We start from the raw sequence: 25120 nt of genomic DNA, 5'->3' as shown, positions 1-25120 counted from the left end.
GTCCTAATAGGTATCAGATGTAGCTGTAAGCTGCATAACGTGTTAGGGCAAAGGGAAGCTACTTGTATGTGCGGGTAATCTTCCCTATTCTCGGGAACTTCTGCCCGTAAACTTTTGTATGAATGTGTGAGTATGAAATAAACGAATCACCTGAGGGCTTACTGAGTAAGGTAGGTGCCCTGATATGCTTCAGCTGTGATCGTAGGTTGCTTAGAGTATTAGAACAGAGGGGTGCTACTTGTATGGGTAGGTAATCACCCCAATCCTTGGGAATTCTCGTTGGTAAAATACCCTACATGTGTTTGAGTAGAAACAGAGAATGGTTTTATAATTATGGTTTCATTTAAAAACAATGAATATGTATGCATATTGTACACAAATCTCATGTTAGCCATACACTGCTTTAATGTCTTCCATCCTTATTGAGATATGTCTCACCCGATAGTTGAATTTCATTTTTTTAGGACCTTCACTGAATCGAGCTTAGAGAGTTTGGGGCTGTTGTAGCATTTTTGTAGAGAGAGAGAGAGAGAGGGTATAAACTTTGATTATGTTTTTGGGTTGTAATATATTTATGTTTTCAGAAAATGTATATGGATGTTTATGAATACTAGATGTTGGGTTATGTTTTGAGATGTATATAGATATAGAAACTCTGGTATATTTTATTGAGGATATGTTGTTAATCCCACTATGTAATTAATATAGAGCCAGATATTATGATATCAGATGCAGGTGAGATATATCGGAGATATATTTCGTATAACACTCCGGACCCTAGTCTCGGGTTATTTCCCCTTATTCTTTATTTATCTATTCCATTTATTATCTTACTAATTATTTTAATCATTATAATTTTCCGAATCTTTACAATGCAAGTTATGACAAAATATTATTTATTTAAAAGTAAAGCATACATATTTTTTTTCTTATGTACCAAACTTATTTTTAAACTCTAATTATAAAAATTTATATAAAAAAATACATTCATACCCCCTAAGCTATATCATCCATTTTAAATATCTCTTAAACTATTAGAAGTTGCACTTATAGCCCCTAAATATCAAAGAGACAGCCAAGTTAACATCTATTAACTAAAATAATACTTTTATACCCTTTTATTATAATTTCCATCCGTCTAACTTGGTAACAATTTCTTGACAATAAAAATCAACGAATCACATGACTATTAGAATTTTGCGAAGTTTCAAATATTATTTATGTTTAATATGTATAAAGTGCATTAAATTGTATGAGTAAAAAAAGTATGTCATTTATTAAGTTAAAGTTAAACTATTGTTTTAATTAAAAATTTTAAAATAGTATAATGTAATTTATGTGAATAAGTGAAAATTACAATATATAGTATATGCTATTTTAGTAATGTTATAATATCAGTGTATTTTCATTTTATAAAATTAATTATTTAATTTCTCAAAATTTTATCCTTTTTTTTTATTCTTATAGATTGATTAATTTTCTATTTTTAATATGCTATTTCTTATTATTTTTTATCATTAATTTTACAAATTAACTTCTTGCCTTTTTTTATGACCATTTTTGCTACACTCATTCCACAAAATTTAATATAATGATATTCTTTAAACTTATGAGGGTCTAAAAAATTTATTAAACATATACATGTCATGTGAATTACAATATCTATTGGATTTAACTATTTTTTTTGTTAATAAAAGGAATATATATATATATATATATATATTAGATTTAACTATTTTTTTTTATGACTTTAAAGATAGTTCAAGAGAAGTAAGTATCATTTTTAGATGTTGAAAGATGCATTTGCAATACATAGTATAATAATTTAAGGGGTATAAATGTATTTCTCTTAAAAGTTTATATAAACTTTAATTTAGAATAGAAGTTCTAAAATTTTCAAGGCTATATAATTATTTTTAAAATTATAATAGGGTAACAAAATTGATTAGTCAACTTTTTCATTTATTACTCTTAACAGGAACACACCTAATCAATCAGAGCATTAGTTTCTTAAACGCGCGCAGTCCCCAGCTTTAATTTAAAAAACTCGGTAAGTATTTAGTATTTGTAATTTTTTATTTTAAATTTTGTGGTCCCGTTCGCAGGTAAGGTTTCCAGTTTCCAAGTCTGAGCAACTGCAGCAAACACCTGTAGCCGTTTCCTGGTTCGCTCCTGCAAATTCCAAGTGTCACCGCTCCCTCCCGAGCAGTTCACACTCCCTTGTTCTCTCCGCCCTGTCCAAACTCCACTTCTACCGTAACAATGGTGACCTCGAAGACAGACCCTCCGCTCCAATCTCCTCTCAAGGCGGACTCCTTCACTCACATCGACCTTAGCACCCTGTCCCAATCGGAGCTCCATTTCCTTTCTCTCACCTCCTCCGCTGCCTTCGATCTCAAGGACACGGACGACGTCGTCGTTCCCAAAATCGACCGTTCCATCTTCAACGAAAGCGCAGGCAGCAGCCGCCAGACCTACTCCCGTCCCCGCCCCGCCCCCCGTAACTCCAAGCCCGCCACCGCCACTGCCTCCGGCCACCGCCGTCGCGTCGCTGGCCTCCTACCGACCCATAAAGCCCCTCCAGTCGCGGCCGACGACCCTGAGCGCTCCGAAAACAAATCGATTGTCAACTGCCTCAAACATCTCATCAGCGACGCCGATAACTCGAATTCGAACGCCAATGGGGTGGACTCTACTTCGGCATCGCTGGTTGTTGCTGGAAATGCGGACGCGGGGGTAGAACCAGCGAAGGTGGAGAGGCGAGCGGCGGTTGATGCTGGGGAAATGCGGATTGTTGTGAGCACTGGTGGGAGAAAGAGAAAGAGAGGTACAAAAGCCGGGCTGAGAGTGCATGGTGACGTGGAGGTGGAGATGACTATGGAGATTGCGAATAAAAATGGGGCTGCCGTTGATCTTGTTGCGCTCGCCAATGCGGAAGATCCATACGGTGAGGAATTGAGGAGGAGGACAGTGGGTCTGGAAAGTGAAGCAGAGTTGCTAGGGTTCTTGAATGGTTTGGGCGGGCAATGGGGAAGTACGAGGAAGAAGAGGAAAATTGTGGATGCTTGTGAGTTTGGAGATGCATTGCCGATCGGGTGGAAGCTTTTGATCGGCCTCAAGAGGAAAGTGGGCAGAGTGTCCCTGTATTGCCGCAGATACATAAGGTCAACCTTTGTTTATGGTTTTCACCTTTGCTTTTACTAATTTGGTTATGAATTATTGTGAACTCAGTTTTAAATTTTATTATGCCGAATTTATAATAGTTATTATGACAATAACATGGTTTTATTTTGGCAGTACATGTGGTTTATTGCTGCTATAAATTTGTGCGGCACCATTTTGGCTGAATTACGAGTTTCTGTTTTGGGACTGCAGCATGAAATATGGAGAATAGTTTTACAATGTCAAATATTTGCTGTTAATAATTGCTGATGATTTAATCTTTAAATGCATGTCCAGGGATTTTGTGCTTTCGGTGCTTGAGAAACTTCAGCACATCATTGCAAATGTTTGATTTAAAGCTATGTATTTGTGTTGTGGCATTGTCTTCATGAGTCCTGTTTGTCTGCTTGTTAGAGGTTTACTTAAACTTTTTTATCAAAATTTAGTTGAGAAAGTCTCTCAATGTATGTAAGCGGACATTATAAACCCCTAATGCTGTCTATTTGCCGTTTTTTCTTTTCTTTATTTAATTTGAAATTGGTTTTTTAATGACTTTCTTCAAAGTGGTAAGAGCAATTGAGCATTTGTTACAGAGGTTCCGCTGCAAACATTCCCCCCATCCTGTGGAGAGCAGAAAAAATTTCTTTACATATTATTGCAAATATGCGAAGAAAATGAAATGCCATTCAAATCCCCTTGTTAAATAAACCCAAGCTTTCCGTGCTAAACTGGAAGATGTGAATAAAATAGTTAATCTTTGAGGAAATGAGTAAAGGTTAATTTTTTATTTATTTTGTTTAGCAAGTGTTAGATTGTTTATGCTCTTATTTTCTACAATTTATTTTTACATTTAAGTGTATAATACATGAGGGTGCAGTGCAATGCACGATGGAAAGGATAGATGATGCAGGACTGTCTGGCAATAAATCTAAATCGATACTCTACTTAAATGGCTTAATGTCTATTACATCTATTCCTTCCATACTTTCCATAAAGGTATCCTTCTTTGTTTGAATGCCACAGCTGGCCCTGATGCTCCTCATCCAGACCACCCAAATCACCCAATTGTGCCTTCTTACGTTCATTTTCAAATAAAGAGATTTTGGAAAGTAGAGCTGTGATATTATGGTATGCTTTTGAAGTATGTTGCATTCTTGCTAGCTGATTGGCATACTCTATTTGTACATCTAAAGTTCTTAGTTCTTACTATTTTGGCTGTATGATTGGGGGATAAACAATTAAAGACTTACTTTTGGGTTGTGGGCCGAGTTCAAAATCTGTCTTGTAGATAGGGAGATGTCATTTGTTGTTTGAAGAATGATTTGGAATTAGAAAATAGTTTGGAAAATAAATTTGAAGAGATTTACTTTGGATTGCGTGGGAAGCTCAAATATCTCCTAGTCTATGGGCTACGGTTTGCTCTTAGAGAAATGGAGGGGCTTGGGAATCAGGCAGCTGAATTTTATGATCAAGTTTTCATTTCCAATCTCGTGATTGGATGATTTTATATATGTGTGTGTTATATACTTAAATCACCATTTCATTTAAAAGTTTGTGCTCTAAATCAAGCCTTAAAACTACGCCACACCTGTAGTTTGATTGCACGTGAAGAGATAGACAAATGATGAATAAGAATATGACGATCTTCAAGAAATCAACAATGAATGTGGGAAACAAACATAAAAAACAATCGTCTCATATCATGTTAAATCACCACTTTTTCTAAAAGCTCAATGGATGTGGGCCAATTTGACATAATTCCTAAGGTTGATGTGATGCTCTCTTTTAGCTACTAAATTTGCATTTGTATTTAGTGAGATGGGTATCAATGAGAAAAAAGTATATTTAAAGGAGGTTGTCTCAAAACTCCGAAGGGATGGGATGGTTATGCAACCCATGGGTTTCTAATGTTCGTAGTAAGTTTTGAGAATGATATGGACTTTGTCATTTGGGGATGCACCCTGACGACTTCCAATAGCAAGATATATTAATATGCAAAACAAGAATTGGAAAACCCAAGCATAAACATAAAAAGAAATCTATTGTGCATGGCTGTTACGGTTGAAGGGTGAGTGATTTTGACAACCTAGCGTAATAAATTAGAAAACACGCTAAAATAGGACCATTGAAGCGAGGACAGTAAAGATTGATATATAGAATACTTGAAGGTAAAAGAAAGTATGAAAGAAAGATAAGAGGGCTCTACTGTAATGTGGACTTGGTGACAGGCCAAGCAATGCAACAAAACACTAGATTGAGAGGTCTTTCACCCTTGGTTGGAATAGGTGAAGAAAAGAAAGAAGAACATGAAAGAAGGGAAAGAAAAAAGTGAAAGAGAAAGCAAAGAGTGGGGAAAAAAAAGAAAAGAAAAGCTGAAGTCTGAACCATTGACTTCTCCTATAATATGGTGTTCTCTTCTCATTTAATGTGAGTGCCATGCCCTAAGTTGGCATGTTTCTAGTTTGTATAAAAAATAATTATCCAAGTGTCGAAGGGGAAAAAATCTTGGATTCAAATGTGTGAAATTACCAATGTACCCTAAATAATGAGAAGGTCGTACCTTGAACATGCACGTGCACAACTTGAATTAATTTCTATTTATCTTATATTTGTAGTCTTCTACCCTTGCAGGAGGTCAAACTGGAATAGTGCATACTTGGGATTGGTTGTCGAGAAGCGTGACGGGTTTCCATATTAATCCCAGACCTTGGCTGTTTTTGAGTTTTTTGTTTTGTTTTTTATTGAACTTCTGTAAGGGTCCGTTGGGCAAATTTCAACCCCTTTAGCCATTTCTAGAGGCTGCACAGGTGTTCGTCACGTGTGACTTGTTATACGTGTTGCTTTTTTTTCTTACCTTGACCATGTGTCGCCTCTACTCTGGGCCAATAGTTATTTCTCATTGGTTGAGACTTGATGTGACATTCTTTTAGTAGAGAATGAGAATCCACTCATGTTTGTCTATCCCCTATAAATATCACTGACCATGCTTTATGAGGGTCTTTTGGCACACTAGCTATATCTCTCTCCCTCTTCTTGTCTTAGAAATCCACATCCCACCTCTTAAACTTGAACTTTTAGGGATCACTTGATTCTCACCTTTGGGCCTACTTGTGTACAATACAAGCTCTCTAAGGTCCTCCTTTTTACACTAGTTTGAAGTATATAAGTAAACTATGCAGTTTTGAAGTATCTTAAGCCCTCTGATAGAAAAGAATGTGGGACCAAAGCCTTTGTTAATGGCACTAGCTGCAACTAGAATGTTCCTATGGTAGCGAAATTTATTGTGATTAAGTCTAACATCTGGGAATATCCCAAAGAGAGGCTTGGTTAAATAGGCATGTTTGGAAGGATGTAGATTCCCTGCACCTAGACAATACGATCCTATGAAGCTTCAATAATCACTCTGATTGGATTTGGGCCTTTCTTATGCAGCTTAGGTGACTTTGGTGGAAAGCAAAGCAGGCTTCTGTCTGGGTACAAGCCATTAATGAGATGCCGCTTTGGAAGATCTTGAATTGTAGCTTTGTGTCCAAGGGACACTTCTGAGAAAAACAGTTTGTATGGGGCGTAGACCTCCCGAAAGGTAACAAAGGCATGCAACATGGCGGCATTCTATCCTCCAGAAAATAGATAAATCTTTGTGTTCTCGATGCACCTAAATTTCAAAGTCCGACTATTAAGTTTGCTATGCAACAATAGATGCAAATTAGTTTGGAAGAGTTCTTGAAACGATTGTTTGAAGGCTAAGGTTACATTTGGTTCATGAAAGTTTATTCCTAGGAATAAAATGGAATGAGATAAAAATATGATTGTATAAGGATTAATACTTTAGAATGAAGTCACCCATGCAATAGCTTGTGTTACTGTGCCTAGGATGGAAGAGGATAGGAATAGACATTTCCATAGTGAAATTTAAGAATATTTATTCATTGTCTATTCCATTTTATGGATTAATAAAAACTTTTACCTTGTCATTTTCTTTATGATGATAATACATCCTTTTTATTGAGCTATGAAATCTTTCTGTTATGATTGTGTTTAGAATTTTTCTATAGTAGAAGTAGAACAAGGTTTCACTAGACATATAGTGTTTTTGGTTTTAATACATGTTATTATCATATGGTAGCAGTACATAGTGGCTCATGGTTGAAGTACATCAAATTGAATGATTCCAAATGAAACATGTGAGACTTTGATGATATGTTGCAACTAGAACATGTTTCTTTTTTCTTCGTAAACTATTTTAATTGCATGGATTCATTATGAATAGTACCCATGAGATGCTATTACTTAATGATATCCCATGCTATAATCCTTGATTAAAAAATTAGTTTATTTGCAAGTCTTTGTCATTACTAGTCCTAAACGTCTTGCACCTTTAGGAAAAATATTCCATGTCAATTTGTCTTTTGTGCTTCTTAAATAGCCTTAAGGATATTCAATTTCATTAACTTAGATCCCAAGATCATTTTTAGAAATATTATTATGTCCTTAAGAAATCTTGTAGGTTCAATCTAGCATTGCATGAAGTGGTAGTGCCCTAACAATTTGTAATTTATATCCTACAATCAAGAGTTTTTATTTTGGATAGAAAAAATTTTCTTTAAAGCTTAAAAAAAAAAAAAAAAAAAATCCCATGGAGTGTTGCATGCTTGAAGTATACAAAAGAAAAAATAAAAAAAAAATTCAACCAATCTTGCTCTACATGGTATGGAGATTGTCTCCTAGAATTAATATTCTTGGAAACCTATCAAAATGATGAGCAAAGCATAAAACCTTTACCCTTGTTAGGGGAATTATCTTTTTAAAATTATTCTATTTGCTTTTCACATGCACCAAAATTAAAGAGCTGTCATTTTTCAAATAATCTTTCCTCTTTTATTGTGAGCTCTCCTATTTGGGAGGGTTTCAACTATTGTCTCTAGGAACATGCAAGATGTTCCAAAATGAGAAAAATCTCCTATTCATAGTTTTAAAAAATCAGCATGTAGCGGTATTGGCGGGTTTCGAGATTCATACGGGTTGATATTTGGAGGTCCTCTAATTCACAACTGTAATGGCCATTACGGTACCCTAAAGGCCCATTAGGTCGTTGCAATGCTAGATGGCTGTGAATGACTAAAGCAGGTTTTTAAGTCCCCCTTATTTCTTTTATTTTGTTTTATTATTTTTTTATGCATTTTTTCTGTTTCTTTTCCCTTTCTTGAAGCTTTGAAACTAAATTTTTTCAAGTTGTTTTAGTTTACTCAGTTTTTTTTTTTATTAATAAAAATCACTTTTTCATTATGTATGCATTTTTATAATAACTGCCATTCAAATAAACCGAACTTTTTTTTCTAAGTTACATATGTTCATATTATAAGTTCTTTCAATTTTATTTTATTGTGTTTTTTTAAGCCTAGTTTGGAGACAAAAATACGTTCTATTGCTATGCATTTTTGTTCTTGTTTAACATATAAACATTCTTTTCTTTTCTTTTTTTGGATAGCAAAAATTCCATTAAAGACCAAAAGAGTATAAAAGACAGCATTATATACTTCATATTTTTAATTTCTTAGTTTAAATTTAACTTATAGTCAATAAAGTAGTGAAATGTAGCAAATACATGTTTCTTCTGGCCGATAGCAACTAATGGGACCAAGATGACATATGTAGGATTCTTGAATCAAAACATGTGAAAATCTAGATGTTTTGAATGTAAAAAACGAATTCATGGATGCAGTGTTGGTTGCATGAAGTCCATGATGGCTGCAACTGTTACACCACAACTGTTACTGTTACAACTTACATGGACCATTACCATTATTTATATCCATGCTTCCATTTTGATTATAATATCAAATGTTCCCTGCCCTTTTTACCATGCTTATGGTTAGGATCTGGTTTCTAACCATTGTTCTACCGAAAGAAAGCTACTTTTGAAGGTGTGAGATATTTTCAAGCAACATTACTGGTAGTGTGTCAATAAGCCCTTTCTTTTGTTTTAGTTATGGTTCATTTATAGAAACTCCAGTACTATAAATCTCCAACATATTATTCCTTTACTTCTCATTCTTACAAAAACTGTGAGAGTCTCTCTAGGTAGTTGAAAACCAATCTCGACTCCTAACTTCTCTCCCTCCTGCAACAGATCAAGTTTGCCACCATCTCTTGATCCATAACAAAATCATAGTGATTTGGGAACAAAGAAAGAGAAATTTCTATACTATGCATGGCAAAATGAGTTTTTTCTCCCATTACCCACCTCTATTGAAACATCTTCCTTAAAAACATGAAGCTCCCTCCAGACAGCTTTCAATACTCCGACTTTATGGATATCTCTTTCATTTGATAAAATTTTATTGTTCAAAACATTAAACTCCTTGATAAAAAAATCTCTTATTAGTTTAGTTTTTCTTCTACTTTCCTATTTTAGACCAAATTAAATATAATCCATTGATAAAGTTTTAGAATTACAGGATAACAAAACAAATGACAGTGATTGCCCTACATATCAAGTGATTTGTGTAAATGGCTTATGAATATTGTTGTGCTTGTGACATTTGTTATGCTACAACTTGGCCCCAAAAGCTTAGTGTATTGGGAAATTATCTAAAGGTGTATAGCTAGCTAGCACTCCTTTGTGTCACGTGGTGCCCCATTACACATGGAGGGGCAGATAAACAAACAGTAATAGATGCTAGAAGACTGATATGGGCAATGAGTTTGGTATCCGAAATCTGTAGAAATCTAGAGCTTCATGATACCATGCTTAGCTACTATCTTGATAACGGAAATAAAAATACTACTTGGCTAGTTCGCCTCTAAAGATTAAGCTGTCAGCATTGGGGTAACAATATATATCAAGCTAACATGTATTTCATGGTTGATAGAAATCTTGTCCGATATAAAGGGTAACATTTTACTATTCCTATGTTAAAACAGGAAGCCAATGCGAAATTCATTATTGTGGTCTTGCATTCAACTCTTGCCAACTTAAAATAAGTCTAGCATACACGTAACATGGTTGAGTGGGATATGGATGCCCTTTCGTCTTCTACATGCTGCTGGTGTCACTCCAAGTTCCATGTGAACGTGGACATCAACTGCTGATGGGGTCCAGTATTCTAAATCCATTAATGGTACATTTCATGTGTATGCATCTATTAGTATCCCCAAATTTGCATGCTGGGTGTATTCCCCGAATAAAACTTACTCATTCAAGTTGTGTGAGACTTGCGCCTAGGCATGATGCAAAAGATGCATTTTTCTGTGTCTATTGCCTGTCAGGATGTCTTTTCACCCATAACAAAAAACCCCTGCCCCTTTCCTAGTGTGAAAGATTTACATGCGGCGAGGGTACTGTGCCCCTTCTGCTAAAACCGCGCTGTGTAAGCACTGCAATCCCACACAAGCTTACGTGGCATGGTTTTAGCGGAAGGAGCACGAATTCTCATGGCACCTAATTTTTTATTTATTTTAAATTTTATTTTTTATTGTCCTTTCCTAATATTGGAAGTACCCAGTATTTCTGTATAAGTAATGATGTGATATGTTCCATGTGATGAGGGTGAGTTTTGCCCTTTCTTGATGAACGTCCATCCTTTTAAAGAGAGGTAAAATTTTGGGCAGGCAGCAGATTGGAGCGACAGTTGTCTTGTCTGATTTTTCTCCAGTTTTGAGGCTATATTTTTTTAGAATTTTTCAGGAACTTTTACTACAGATTTGGAGCTTTTACCTCTTTCTAAAAAATTATTCTATTCCATAGGTGTCTTTAGTTTTTTTTTTTTTTTCCAAATATTACAAATTTATCAGCACATTAATTTCCATTTTTAAAATGGCTTATCTCTTTTGGTCATTTTAAACACTTCAACACTGCACACGTTTTTTCTGATGATGCTTCGGACACCCGTTTATTTTTGTATTTGTTTATTGTTCTGTTCTAATAGTCGGGTTTTTCAAAGGTCAAATTCATTTTTAACGGAACCCACCCACGGGCCGAAGCCAAAAGAGGTTGTTTTTCAACTTTCCTTTTCGTAAGTTCCTTTTCTTTTCATTATCCACGACGGGTACATGACGGGAGGGTGTGTTAGGACTAAAGCCTGTAATGGGCATTCATCTTCTGGTAAACAAGAAAGATTCCTGGTTGGGAAAGTCTTGAGTTCATGTTACTTAACTATAGCTCTGTTCCTTTTAGCTTGTCGGTAGGGGATTGTAGCTATCAGGTTGTAAAATCGCATCAGGCCACATGGGACTTGAAATGCCCGTTAGTCGATGAAAATGGTGTCTTCTGTTTGTTTCCCTTCTAAGGCATCATCAAAGAATGACTATTTGGCATCTCCCTATCTAAGGAGATTAGAGCTCATGGTACATAGGCCTGCATACCCCTTTATAAAATGGCCATCTTGTCATCCCTCCAGAGTATTGTCAAATAATCGCTATTTGCCTTCTCTCTATCTCTTTTCTTGCATTGAAAATTAGGTTTTGATGAGTGTAGAGTTCATGAGAGTTCAAAGTGTTGAGAAATACCACTTAGTTTGTGTCCAGTTGGTTTGACTATGTATGTCAACCCCACTCATGAGAACTCCCCAAATGCTAAAACAAAGAAAGCCAATGTTTGAATACCTCCATGGTATGATTCTACCATTCTAAGTTATAAAAACAATAAGGGCATAAAAAAAGATACTTAAAATTGCCAGTTAGAGATGCTACCTATGAATAGCGTGAAGTGCTTGACTTATATTATGATTAAGATTGATCCTAATGGCTAAAAGACTATGGTTCATTTGGTCTGAGAATTAAAATCACTTGAAAGGACAGACACAATCTATTTGATAGCCTTTTTCTTGTCCTAGTTTCAGCCCAAGACATTATATTTTTGCATGTTGGACACCTTGATGCCTTCTTGTTCATCTTTTTGTCTTTTGTCAATATTGGATATTTTTATGTGACATGTTTTATGCTGCTCAATGTTCATTAGCAAGTCAATGTTGATGCTATCTTGGGTATTTGTGTGTTGCATGATATAATGCGATGTATGGCATATAGATACAAAATGTTAACATGTATGATGTAATACTAATACTTGCAATATGTTAATGTTTTGATTTTGAAGGTACTTTTTAGTCAAAACTGAATTTATGTGGCTTACCTAAAAATGTCTTACAAGTACCTTATGGTTGCAAGTGTTTAGAGAAATTATTTATTTTTTCACCACCCCACTCAAAGCAAAGAATCTTATTTTCTTCCGATAACAAAAATTAGAGAATGCCACCTCACACCTCCCCCACCCCAAATTCAAAAAAAAAAAAAAAATCAGATGCTTAAGGATAAAGCTACATCTCTGTTATTTTTTCCCACATTGAGGGAAGCTTGATTTGAAAATTACAAATTTTAAAATTATTACACCCTTTGTAATATTTAGAGATGATTGAATAATCCTGTTCCTAAGTTTTATGAACTTGAAAAAATTGCAACTCAATTTTTTTTTTTTTTATAATATGAATTAGAGGTGGCAAATAATGCAATCTGTAGTCAGACTGTAAGGATGCAGTTGAAAAATTGTGCAACCTTGCAGTTTATTTTACTTTCCCTATGATTGTTAGTTAAGGAACTTCTATGTTATTGCAGAATATGTAGTTCTCCAAATCAGTCCATTTAAAGCCATATCCTATTTGGATCTTAGTTTTGATTGTAAGACACAAATGGGTGAGGTGTATATTAATCCAATTAAGGGTAAATGACTTTTTATGTTTAACATTTGGCTTGTATTGCATATATATATATATTTCAATCAGTATTATAAACTTTTTAATCAATATTATAAACTTAATTCTGCTTTTAGAATCTAGATTTTTTAGTTACCTATACTAATTTTTTTTTTTTTTTTTTTGCATTTTATTAAATTAATTTAATTGCATATTTTTTGTACAATAAATGCATATTATTATTGTACATTGTTTTCTCTTTCTCGCTTTCTCAGCTTAATGTATTGTTTCTTTATTTGGTATGTTTATCAGCCCATGTGGACAACAATATGTATCCTGCAAGGATGTCTCTTTATATTTGCAGTCTTATTTTGGGCTTAATGAAGCAAACCAGTCAATGAATCATTGTGGTGACAATGTTCTGCAGGATAAATTACCATCTAGAAATGTACGTGAATATTTCCATGAGTTCCCCTTCTAGTTTAAAATTCCATCCATCGTTTTTTTATTTGAATTTTATGTGAGATATGTAACAGAATGTTGGACCTACCTGTAAGAATAACAACACAAGGAAAGGCATCACTTCCTATTCAACCTTTCCTGGTGCACCTACATCGAGTGAAAGCAAGAAGGAAATTGCTTTACTTGGGATTAAAAATCTAGCAGAGGTTCAGGTACATGACATTTTTGAATGTCATAAATGTAACATGATCTTTGATGAAAAGGGTGCATATTTGCAGCACTTATTGTCATCACACCAGAAGACTTGCAAGAGGTATAGACTTGGTACTTCTGTTGGAGATGATTTAATAGTTAAAGATGGAAAGTATGAATGTCAAATTTGCCAAAAGGTATTTAACGAAAGGCGGCACTATAATAGTCATGTGGGAATCCATGTGAGGAACTATGTCGGGAGCTCTGAAGAATTGCCTGGTCAGGTAGGTGCCCAAAAGGATGTTTGCTCTCCATCCAGAGATAAATTGCCTTCAAGGATCTCCAAAATGGATGCTTTGATTGAAATTGCCCAGAGTTCTATTCGAGAAGCCTCAACTGCTGAACTTACTGATGAAAAGAATAAAGTGAACGTTGTTCCTACTCCAGACATTCTTGCTGCGCTTTCTGATGATGCAGGGAATCTGGGCTCTCATACCAGTGAACAGGAAGTGGAAGAGTGCATGAGTGATAGAACATTGTCTGATCCTGCGCTGAATGAGCAAGATAGCGAGCATGGAATTACTGATGAAGAAATGGAGAAAACTGATGATGCTGGCAATGTTGTGGGCAATTTTTTAGATGCTGCTACTTTCTTATCTGCTACTGAGGAGATTGGTAGTCTCTCTGAAACTTTTGATGGAGATGATGGTTCTGCATTAAATGCTGAAGGAAGTGATCAATTGGGCATTGCACAGTTAAGAGTTTCTGAAACCTATGTACTTGCTCCGACTGGCAATCAGAAGAAATGTGTTGATGAGAGTAATACAAATGCCGTTTGTGCTAAAACTTCAGTGATCAATGAGCTGGAGAAATATAGGGACAGTGAGCTGAGCATTGGTTTTGGAGGCAGTGACTCGGGGGTAAATAATGAAATTGTAATTCAGACCCCTCAGAAAAATTCTGAAGGAAATATGCTCGAGTGTGGAGCTACTGATCCTTCATCACTGCCAGCGCATTGTTTTCCAACGATGAACTCTATCCCAAGTAAGGTAATGAGGATTGCCTTGGTAATATTATTAGTGTTGAAGGGTCATCACCCCTATACATATTCTTGGATAGTTCTTGTAGTTTTTGGAAAAAGGAGTTTGCTTGGAAAAAGGAAAGGAAACGTAAATTAGAAAAATCATTTTCCACTATATTTTTTCTCTATATTAAAAAATATTATAAATACAAATTTGTTGTAATATGGTTAAAAATTAAGAAAACTCAAATTTGATGATACCTAAAATCAAATTTTGATTCATTCATTTGGTATATTTTGTACTTTTATTCTCACTTTCTTTGATAACCAAACATAAGAAGTGGTTTCCTTTGAATTTTCTTCTCCTTTCCCTAATGCTTTCTGAGTTCCAAACAGGACCTCAATGTTTCCTGTGTTCCTCACCTACCCCGAACGTGCCATATAGTTTTGAATATTCCACCTATATTTAGCCATGCCAATGTGTGGTCCTTGATTACTGCTTCCCCATCTTATCAGGCAGAGAAAAAGGGGCCCTCTTTGGGCTGTGACTTTATCCCACATTGGGTAAGTGGGGTGTTTGGAGTGGATTATAAGCAGGGATCTGCTTCTAGAAAAATAGTTGCCTAGGCTTTTGGAGTGAGATATGGCTGTCTTATGTACTAAATTATCTCTGTTCAGGCATTAGTATAAACCTGTGGCTTTCCCATCTCCTTACCTAACAGGGAAAAAAGAGGGAATTAATTACTACCATGAACGTGCTGTGTATATTGACAAACTTTTCATCGATGGCACATATTCACCTAAATATATCTAACCTATCAGAAACATTAACTAAAAGAATATTTAGAGTTATATTTTCTTTCATTTATTTTTTGGAATAATTTAAATAACATGCTGTTTGTAATAACTCTTTAGAGAAGAGTAAAAAGTATGTGGGTTGTAGTCGGAATATAGTTTTCATGTTTTCCATAAACATAAACTTCAATTCATTTGTTTTTTTTGTTTACCAAATTTGCTTGCTCTATTATTGAAAAATTAATTGGAACTGTTCTATTATCTTCCATCACAAGGTGATAAAGTTTTTGCATCCTACATAAATCAATTCATAGTTTTCCTTGACCATTTACAGGGAGGAGAGCTTTGTGGTGTTGACCAGAAGCTTGACAATGAAATGGTGTTTGAAGAACTGAGGTTGGACGATGTCGAATCTTTCAGTTTTTTAAATGATGCTGTTGTGGAAGAGGGTTTTGGTGCCTCACTTCAGTTTGAATCAGTTGAAGTCATGGTAAACAAGTGTGGCAGACGTGAGCTTACCACCGTGTGTATATGGTGTAGGCTGGAGTTTAACCATGAGGCTGTTGATTCTGAAATACAATCAGATTCTGTTGGCTATATGTGTCCAACCTGCAAGGCTAAGTTATCTGGTCAACTCAATGTGTTGGACAGCATGAATTCTGACCGTTTCTGATGCTTTTTCCAATTTGAGTCCCCACAGGTTTGGGATAATTTCTAAATTCTATGATACTCCATTGTTGTGTAGCAGTACTTCCATTTTGTCCCAATTTAACATGAGGATTTAATCATATTGAATCTATGGTCCTGTTCTAGTGATATTATATGCTAAAAAGAATTTATGGCATGACAGTGGATTATCCTAGGAATTGAAAAAAAAGAAGGAAGCCAAGTCTAATTCTAGAAAATTGTTTTTATATGGTGAATGGTTGCTGTAGTAAGTTAGCCTTTCATCTTCAATGTAATCACTGTCATTTAATGTCTTCTTATTACAGGTGCATAGTACTAGTTCTTATTGTCGTACGCAAATTTTCAGATGGCTTTGTTTTGTTTCTAGTATTAAATTTAGAGCGAGTCCAGTGGGTCGAAAATGACTTCCTCCTGAACTAGAACCTCATTTATTAACCTGTACCTGTTGCCTAATGTGACTATTTGCAAATAATCAAGAAGCATTTATAATGCAGTTGAATTTGGGTTTTCCCACGAGGCAGTGTAATCCTCATGCACCCCAAATATAGGAGTGTTTTCCAATTTTAATATTTTTTTTAATAGAAATTATTTAAAATAACTGAAACTGAACTTTTTTTCTCAAGTCGATGGGTCTTAAATGTTGCTTGTCCCTCTTTCCTCCTCCGCTTCTTCGCCCTCTCGCCGCCGTCCTCCTATCTGGTACCGCAACTTCTTTTGATTCAAGTTCCTTATGATGATCCCCTTTGGTCTGCAATTCGCCTTCTCGATGGTGTCATTGTTCCTAAATAAAATAGCACAATTCTTTTAGTATTAGGAATTGGTTGCAAATTTGAAATAAATGTTTTTGATGCTTTATTATGAGTCCGATCGTATAGTTCTCTTGGCACTTATGTTTCTCATATTGGATGTCACTTGGTGCATTATTCTATTTTGTTGCATCTCTAGAAATATGGTTATTATTTTAGCTTATATTTTATTAGTAATCATCTATTCTTGGCTTGGTGCCACTTATTTATAAGCATTGAATCAGAAACAGTCTGAAGTTGATGATATTAAGTAGCATGGTAAAGTTATTGTAGTACTTCCTGTGGTTAAGTAGCATTTGGTAATGTTAAATAATTTTATCAGAAGAATTTTTTTAATAATAATAACAGTATTAGTAATAAAAATAGTAATATATAATGACTTAGTATATTGTAATATAAATTTTTTTTTTTAAATTCTCGTGGGAACTCCTACCACCGACGAGCCCTTCGGACCCCTCGGTGCACCACCAAATCCACGGGGCGACGACCTTCCCTCCTGATGCACCTCCCATGTTAATCCAAATGTGATCACAATTTTCCGGACATTGGTTGGACGTTCATCAAATCCAAGCCTAGGACCCATGTAGGTTACAGGTCACAGGACCCTGTCAAACCTGGTCAATAGTTGGCTCTGTTTGCGCTGAGTGCGTCTACCACGACTTGAACACACAATGCTCCGTCTACCAGGACTTGAAAGTATTATATTTATAATAATACAATTTATTATCATATAATCAAGTGTAGCCTAGCCTTGGATGAGCCTTCGCGCCCCACCCTCGGGCTGTGAAATGCAAGAAATTGAAAGCACAAGGCTACTAAGGTTACTCGAACTGTTAACCTCAAGGCTCTTTTCCACACGCCTGGGGTATTTGTAATAATAATAATAATAATAATATATTATTATTATTATTATTATTATTATTATTATTTTCTAAAATTTGATGTAATAATATTTAAATATATTTATTTTAACATTATAATAATATAATGTTGTATTATGACATTATAGCAGACTAATATTACTTGAATTTGTAATCAATTATGTTATCATATTCTAGTATAATAACCATAGTATTGTTTATATTTTCATAATTTTAGTAAATTATTATAAATATTGCAACAATTTGTGATTGTAATAATAATATATATAAATATAATAGCATAAAATATTAGTATAATAATGCATTATATAATATGATATGATTTAATATTATATTATTATGATAACAATGCTACTTCCCTTTTTTCAGCATTTTAATGATTTTATTTTTATCAAAATTGTAATAGTGTAATGTAAAATATTATATGGTAAATACACTATTGTATCACATAAATGTATTTTACATGTTATTATATTAGAACAATGTAATTTAATTACATGATATATCACTATAATATAATATTTTTGTATTCTTATATTATAAAAATTGCATGTACTATTCAATATTTCATAAGAGTTCATTGTTGGAAAGTGGATCTATGAGCAACAATCGCACATGAGCAAACCACAATACAATACCAGATTTACGTGGTTTGGTCCACTGTGACTTACGTCCATGGGATAACACAATCTATTATAAGTTCAAGACCTTAGAGAGACCTTAGGGATCACCCTTCGGTCGACCAATGTCGGATTTTTCTGATAGGATAGAAAGACCTTAGGTCCCTAAACAAATGCACAAACAGTCCGCATATCACTCACATAATCAGGGGAATCAATTGGTTTAAAATTGGACTTAAAGGATCAAATCATGAGGATTCGGGAGACCAGACCTTTAATGTTCAAAACACCTTGGGCGCCCGAACTGCTGGGAAGTCAGTGGGTTGACCTAGTTTCGGGCGACCTAACTAGTAATGAATGTACTACCCTCAGGCGACTGAACCTGGGTCAGGGTACTTTTCACCAACCTGGGCGACCGAACTTTATAGTTCAAAATGACCTCGGACAACCGAACTTGTGAGTTCGGTTAACCGAATGTCAGACCGGGCACCAGAACCGTGGACAGTAGGAAAATCGCCTTGGTTCAGCCAACCAAACCCAAACTCAGGCACCCGAACATTTAAAAATAGCTTTTTGAGTTGAGTTTATTCGTGTGACTGAACTAAGGTTCAACCACCCGAAACCTCTTAGGTTGCTTATTTTTTTTACCATAGTTAAGTCGACTAAATAGGGTTAATTTTTCTAAATACAATTAAAACATTTTGAAAAATTCCCAAGATGTCCCCTAACAATTATTTTTCCCTCATTTCTATATATACCCAATCATTTGTCCAAATTAGTGGGGATTAGAAAAAAGATTAGGGCAAAAATTCTTTGAAAATCCATAACCTTATTTTGCCCATTCTACTTCCAAATACTCTCATAATTTCATTCCTTTGATAAATCCTAGCATAGTGAGAGTATCTAGGGTGCTATTGCTATATTATTAATTGGCTAATACTCCCATTGTTTGCTTGATTGGTTGATATTTATTTTGGGGAGTTAAGCTAAGTTTATCCCATAGATTTAAATTTAATAAATCATGTATTCAGATAAACTAAGTAGCTTGAGGATCTTTGCATTGTCATTGCAAGATTCCTATAGCTATAATTTTGTTGTGCAAATATTTTCACAAGTTATAATATTTTTCAAATAACTCTTGTGTCATATTTCATTGAGGAAAATATTTTTTGAGTTGATTTGAATATTGTTGTTAGCATCTTTGAAACACTAATCTGATATTGAAATTTGATATACTTTGCTTTCAAACATTAGCTTGTAAAACACTCTTGTGCTTGATAAACTATAGACATAACCGTGAGTGTTGATTGCACACGTAGAGCACTAAGCTTATAGTTCATACATTCTTAAGGTGCATTGATTATATTGTGTGTAGTGGTATATATCTGTTTATGTAAGAAGCATTTGTTTGTACGCATATTTTTTTTATCTGTTGTATTCGAAGCGCGGGCCTGAAGAGGGAGACTAGTCCTGTTGAATAGTCCTAAATTGGCTTAGACCCGATTAGGAAAATTAGGTGCACCACCCTGGTAAGGTGTAGGTTGAGGTCAGCCTTGTTAATTTGACTTGGTTGTAACCGGTGCCGCTCTACCTGTTAAGTGAGCATTAGTGGAATCCTCGAACTTGCGAGTTAGAGGCGGGGACGTAGGTAGTATTAGCCGAACCTCGATAACATATCATGCATGTACTTTTTATTTTTGCAGTTTATATTCCACACTTTCATTTTCAACACATGTATGTATCTTGTTTAATTCATTATATGTTGTACATGTGTTTATTAGGTTTATGATTAAAGTTTGTGTAATACCGTTGCTAAATTGGTTGACCTAGGGATAAATTTTTTAAATACCCAATTCACCCCCTCTTGGGAATACACCAAAGCTAATACATGCCTTCATATAAAGAAATTCAAGTTGAACTATTTGCCTTACATAATAGGTTCATAAAATTAACTAAAAGAAACATAGCCTTGAAAGAACAAAATGAAAAGCTAAAAAACCAACTAGAAACCTCAATATCTATTGAAAAAAAAAAGGACTCACATATTGATGATCTTATGAAGAAAATAAATGAGATGTCTCAAGATGTAGTAAAATTACAAGTGAATGGTGAAAGTAAGAAGGACTTAGATATAAGTAACCTTAGAAGTAAAGTTGAGGATAAATAAAAAATGATCTACAATTTTACTAGAAGAAAAGAAAATTTTGAAAAAATGGTTGGACATCAAAAGATGACTTGTAATAAAGAAGGAATTAGATTCAATAGAATTGAAAGCAAAAAATAAAATAAAATAAAAGAACTTATACATGAGATATTTCGTAAAGGAATCAAAATACTATGCAAACACATCTTCTACAAATGCTTATGAACACACTACATGCTTCCTATGTAAGAAAAATGGACATAAAATTATATGTCAAAATCAAGAATGAATGGAAAATCAACACTAAAAATAAACATGACTTAAAAAGGATTAAGAAGGTTTGGGGTACTCAAAGTAACACCTTGAATTGTTCTTGTAGGTGTGTTTTAGGACCACTCCATTAAAGGACAAGCAGTACTTAGACAGCAGACCGGGAATAAAATAAAATTCACCACCCTAATGCAAAAAGATGGAATGTATGTAACCTACAGCGACAACGCTAAAAGTAAAATTATTGGAATTGAACTTTCCTTAACTATTGATAATGTGTTATTAGTAAAAGGATTAAAAAACAATCTATTAAGTATAAGTCAATTAAGTGATAAGGGATTTAACCTAATCTTTAAACAAGACAAATGCATGGTTGAAAACTAGAAAAACATGATGTTATATTCACTGCTTATAGAGTTAATAATTTATATTGTATAAACCTTGAAAATCTAGTTTCTCAAGAGGTCACATGCTTAGCAGCCATGAATAAAGCCAGTTGGCTATGACATAGAAGATTAGGACATGCAAGTATGGTTCTGTTGTCAAAATTATCTAAAAATAAATTAATCAAAGGTCTACCTAGCACAAAATTCATAAAAGACAAAATATGTGATGCTTGCCAACTTGGGAAGCAAACCAAGAGAAGCTCTAAAAAGAAGAAACACATTTCAACTAGTAGACCTTTAGAATTTATTCATTTAGACTTATTTGGTCCTACTAGAATACATAGTACAAGAGGAAAGTAATATGCTTTTTTCATAGTTGATGACTACTCCAGGTATACCTAGGTACTTTTCTTAGCCTCCAAAGATGAAACATTCAAAATGTTAATAAACTTGTGCAAAAGACTTCAAAATGAAAACGGACATGGTGTTTTAAATATAAGGAGTGATAAAAGAAGAGAGTTTAATAATAAAGAAGTAGAAAATTTCTGTAATGAATATGGAATAAATCATATTTTTTCAGTATCTCATACTCCTCAACAAAATGGAGTTGTAGAAAGAAAGAATAGATTTCTTTAAGAAATGGCTAGGATCATGCTCAATGAACATAAGCTACCTAAATATTTTTGGGCTGAAGCGGTAAATACCACATGCTATGTAATGAATAGAGTTTCCATAAGATCAAGTTTAAATCAAACCCCTTTATGAACTATGGAAAGGAAGAAGACCTAACATTTCTTATTTTCATGTATTTGGGTGCAAGTGCTTTGTATTGAATGACAAAGATGACTTAGGAAAATTCGATACAAAATCAGACGAAGGAATATTCTTAGGATATGCATTAAAAAGCAAGACATTCAGAATCTACAATAAAAGAACTCTCAAAACTATAGAATCAATACATGTAACTTTTGATAAGGAAAATCCATTCACTAAAACAATAAATGGTGAAGAAGTTGAAACAACACAAAAGTTAGAAGACTTAGAAATAAAAGATGTAAAGGATGCTACAAATAAACCAACTTCAAATGATGAATCTTTAGAAAATTCTGAACTACCTAGAGAATGGAAATTCATAAGGAATCATCCAAAAGATCAAATTATATGAGAACCTCCACGTGATGTATCCACTAGATCTTCATTAAAAAATATATGCAATCATTATGCATTCTTATCTCAAGAAGAACTTGAAAACATTGAAGAAGCTTTAAATGATGATTCTTGGATAATTGTTATACAAGAAGAGTTAAATCAATTTGAAAGAAATAAAGTATGAACTTTAGTTCCTAGACCCGATAATCATTCAATAATTGAAATAAGATGGGTATTTAGGAATAAAAAGGATGAAAATGGAATTATAGTAAGAAATAAAGGTAGACTAGTAGTTCAAGGATATAATCAAGAAGAAGGAATAGATTATGATGAGATCATCACTCCCGTAACTAGAATGGAAGCTATAAGAATGTTATTAGTCTATGGATCCTACAAGAAATTCAAATTCTGTCAAATGGATGTAAAAAACACATTCTTAAATGGATTCATAAATGAAGAAGTCTATGTAACACAACCTCCAGGATTTAAGGATATCAATAACCCTGATCATGTGTTTAGGTTAACAAAAGCTCTATATAGGTTGAAACAAGCCCCTAGGGCTTGGTATAAGAGGTTGAGTGGATGTTTACTAGAAAAGGGATTTTCTAGAGGAAAAGTAGACGACACATTATTTATTAAATCTAAAAATGAAGATATGCTCATCATTCAAATGTATGTAGATAATATTATATTTGGTGCTACAAACGAAAATTTGTGTAAGGATTTTTCAAAATGTATGCAAGAGGAATTTGAAATGAGTATGATGGAAGAATTAAATTACTTCCTATGACTTCAAATTAAGCAATTCAAGAATGGAACTTTCATAAATCAATCTAAGTATATAAGGGACATGTAAGAACCCGAACCGTGATATACGGAATAATAAATAAAGAAGGGCAAATGACAAATTGAATAGGCTTCGTCGACGAAGCTAGAGTTCGTCGATGAAGGTCCTTCTATTACTCAGCGACGAGGTGCAGAGGCTCATTGACGAGGGGAAGTCGAGAGATTTCGGGAATCCGGAAATCTAAAGCTCTTCAACGAGGCCACCGCTTCGCCGACGAACGCCCTTCATTGTCTCGTCGACGAAGACGCCGCCTCGTTGACGAGTTTGGCCAAGTCAAATGTGTTATAAATATCTGTTTGGGTTGCTTCTAAGATAAGAAATGAAAATACTCTCTCTCTCTCTCTCTCTCTCTCTCTCTCTCTCTCTCTCTCTCTCTCTTCTCTCTAAGAACTCGAACCTCACTCTTTTTTTTTAGATTTCTCCACATATTGTTGCCTGAATCGACGATCCGACGTTACTACGAGGATCAAGGAAGGATTCTCTTTGAGATTTACGGATCGGATCTTCGTTTTGAGCATTTTCGGGATTTGACTTAAAATTGAGGTAAGACTCGATTTTCATTTTTGTTTCGGTAGTTTTGTAGGGAATGTAATTGTGAGTATGTTTGGTACTGTGATTTGTAGGTTTTGGGAACTCGATTCGCTGTTTAGGAGTCGTAGAGTTTAGGTTCAAATATTTGGGGAAAGGTAAAGGGATTCTACTTATATCGGTTATTTTCGAAATCCGACTCTATAGAACTGTGGTTCATAGTCTTGTGTGTATTTTAGTTACTCATTTGAGGAAATCTAACAAGTGAAAATTATGGGTTTTTCATATTACAGTTTTGGGAAAAGGGGGTATTGGGGTGCATCTTTGGTTTCGTTGGAAAAATCGTGAATATATTGTGATATATATTATGTTATGGGGATGACCGTGCCTTAACTTGTTTAAACTGTACTTTGTTGGAAAATCATGATTTTAGATTACCAAATGGGTGTGGATTGTTTGGTTATATGAACATGCATAAGTTGTGTTTTGATTGAAATGAGAGAGGAATGGGGTTCCGAATTTTTCCAGGTTTGATATCCGGCTTTTGCCAAAGAGTGCGCAATACCACTAAATCGGCCGATTTTTACCGAAGGGTGTGAAAACACCAAATCTGCATCGATTCAACGCTATGGGCTTATGCTATGCCAGGTTACTGGGGGCACTGACTTTTGTCGAAGGGTGTGAAATATCACCAGATCACTGAATTTTGCTGAAGGGTGTGAAATATCACCAGACAGTCCGGCTTCGGCCAAAGGGTGTGACGACACCAGATCGTATTGCTTGTTTTGTGAAAATACTGAAACTTTTTTAACTATGTATGTTTTATATCTTGATAACACTCATATGTCACACACCGATATAACCTGATTCTTCCTTAGTGAGAGGTGTCTCACCCCTATCGTACGTACATGATTTCGGGTCCTTCGAGTAAACCGGAACTAGCGTACTTGTGTTGGAGCGTAGTGATTGGTGTACTGCGGAAAGTACTTGTGTAAGTACTAGGACTCTATCGGGTTGTCTTTTTAGGGTTTTAATTGGCACCCGAGTTATGTTTTGTGTTATGGAGCTCTGACTCTTCTTGTATAGACTCTGGTATGATACCATGTATGTATAGAAAGAACATTTTTTTGTTGTGTATATGTTATGTATGTGAATGTGTATAGGATGTGAGGGAACCCCATGGGGTCGGACCCTCATTCATATTAGTATCATTGGTGTTTTGTATGATACATGGATAGGTTAGGTTACTAATTCACCCCTGGGTCCCATTACCGGGTTTAGGGTGTGACAGCTTGGTATCAGAGTTAACCAGGTTTTTAGGTCTTGTAGATGGAAGCTATAAGAATGTTATTAGTCTATGGATCCTACAAGAAATTCAAACTCTATCAAATGGATGTGAAAAACACATTCTTAAATGAATTCATAAATGAAGAAGTCTATGTAACACAACCTCCAGGATTTGAGGATATCAATAACCCTGATCAT

General features: G+C 34.7%; 1 protein-coding gene across 2 annotated transcripts; it reads left to right on the top strand.

Annotated features, from left to right (window-relative positions):
• The first annotated feature begins 2071 nt into the window (after nt 1–2071).
• Nucleotides 2072–16134, top strand: LOC131163776 (uncharacterized). 2 transcript variants are annotated; one of them, XM_058120515.1, is made up of 4 exons: nt 2072–3164; nt 13161–13296; nt 13385–14551; nt 15653–16134. In XM_058120515.1, exons 1-4 carry the CDS (start codon nt 2263–2265, stop codon nt 15989–15991), a joined length of 2544 nt encoding a protein of 847 aa, XP_057976498.1. In that variant the 5' UTR covers nt 2072–2262; the 3' UTR covers nt 15992–16134. The 2 variants fall into 2 exon arrangements, with proteins under 2 accessions (XP_057976498.1, XP_057976499.1); XM_058120516.1 differs by having other exon boundaries at nt 2124–3164; nt 13385–14546.
• Nucleotides 16135–25120: the final 8986 nt, after the last annotated feature.

The sequence above is a fragment of the Malania oleifera genome, chromosome 9 (genome assembly GCF_029873635.1).
Source record: "Malania oleifera isolate guangnan ecotype guangnan chromosome 9, ASM2987363v1, whole genome shotgun sequence".
In the NCBI taxonomy this organism is placed as follows: Eukaryota; Viridiplantae; Streptophyta; class Magnoliopsida; order Santalales; family Ximeniaceae; genus Malania; species Malania oleifera.
Note: the sequence above shows the minus strand (reverse complement) of the source record. Positions and strands in the feature narration are given on the sequence as shown.

Coding starts and splice junctions, on each gene's coding strand:
- LOC131163776 (XM_058120515.1), top strand. CDS start 2,263: ATGGTGACCTCGAAGACAGACCCTCCGCTCCAATCTCCTCTCAAGGCG. Junction 3,165..13,160: donor TATTGCCGCAGATACATAAG/GTCAACCTTTGT, acceptor TATGTTTATCAG/CCCATGTGGACAACAATATG. Junction 13,297..13,384: donor ATAAATTACCATCTAGAAAT/GTACGTGAATAT, acceptor GATATGTAACAG/AATGTTGGACCTACCTGTAA.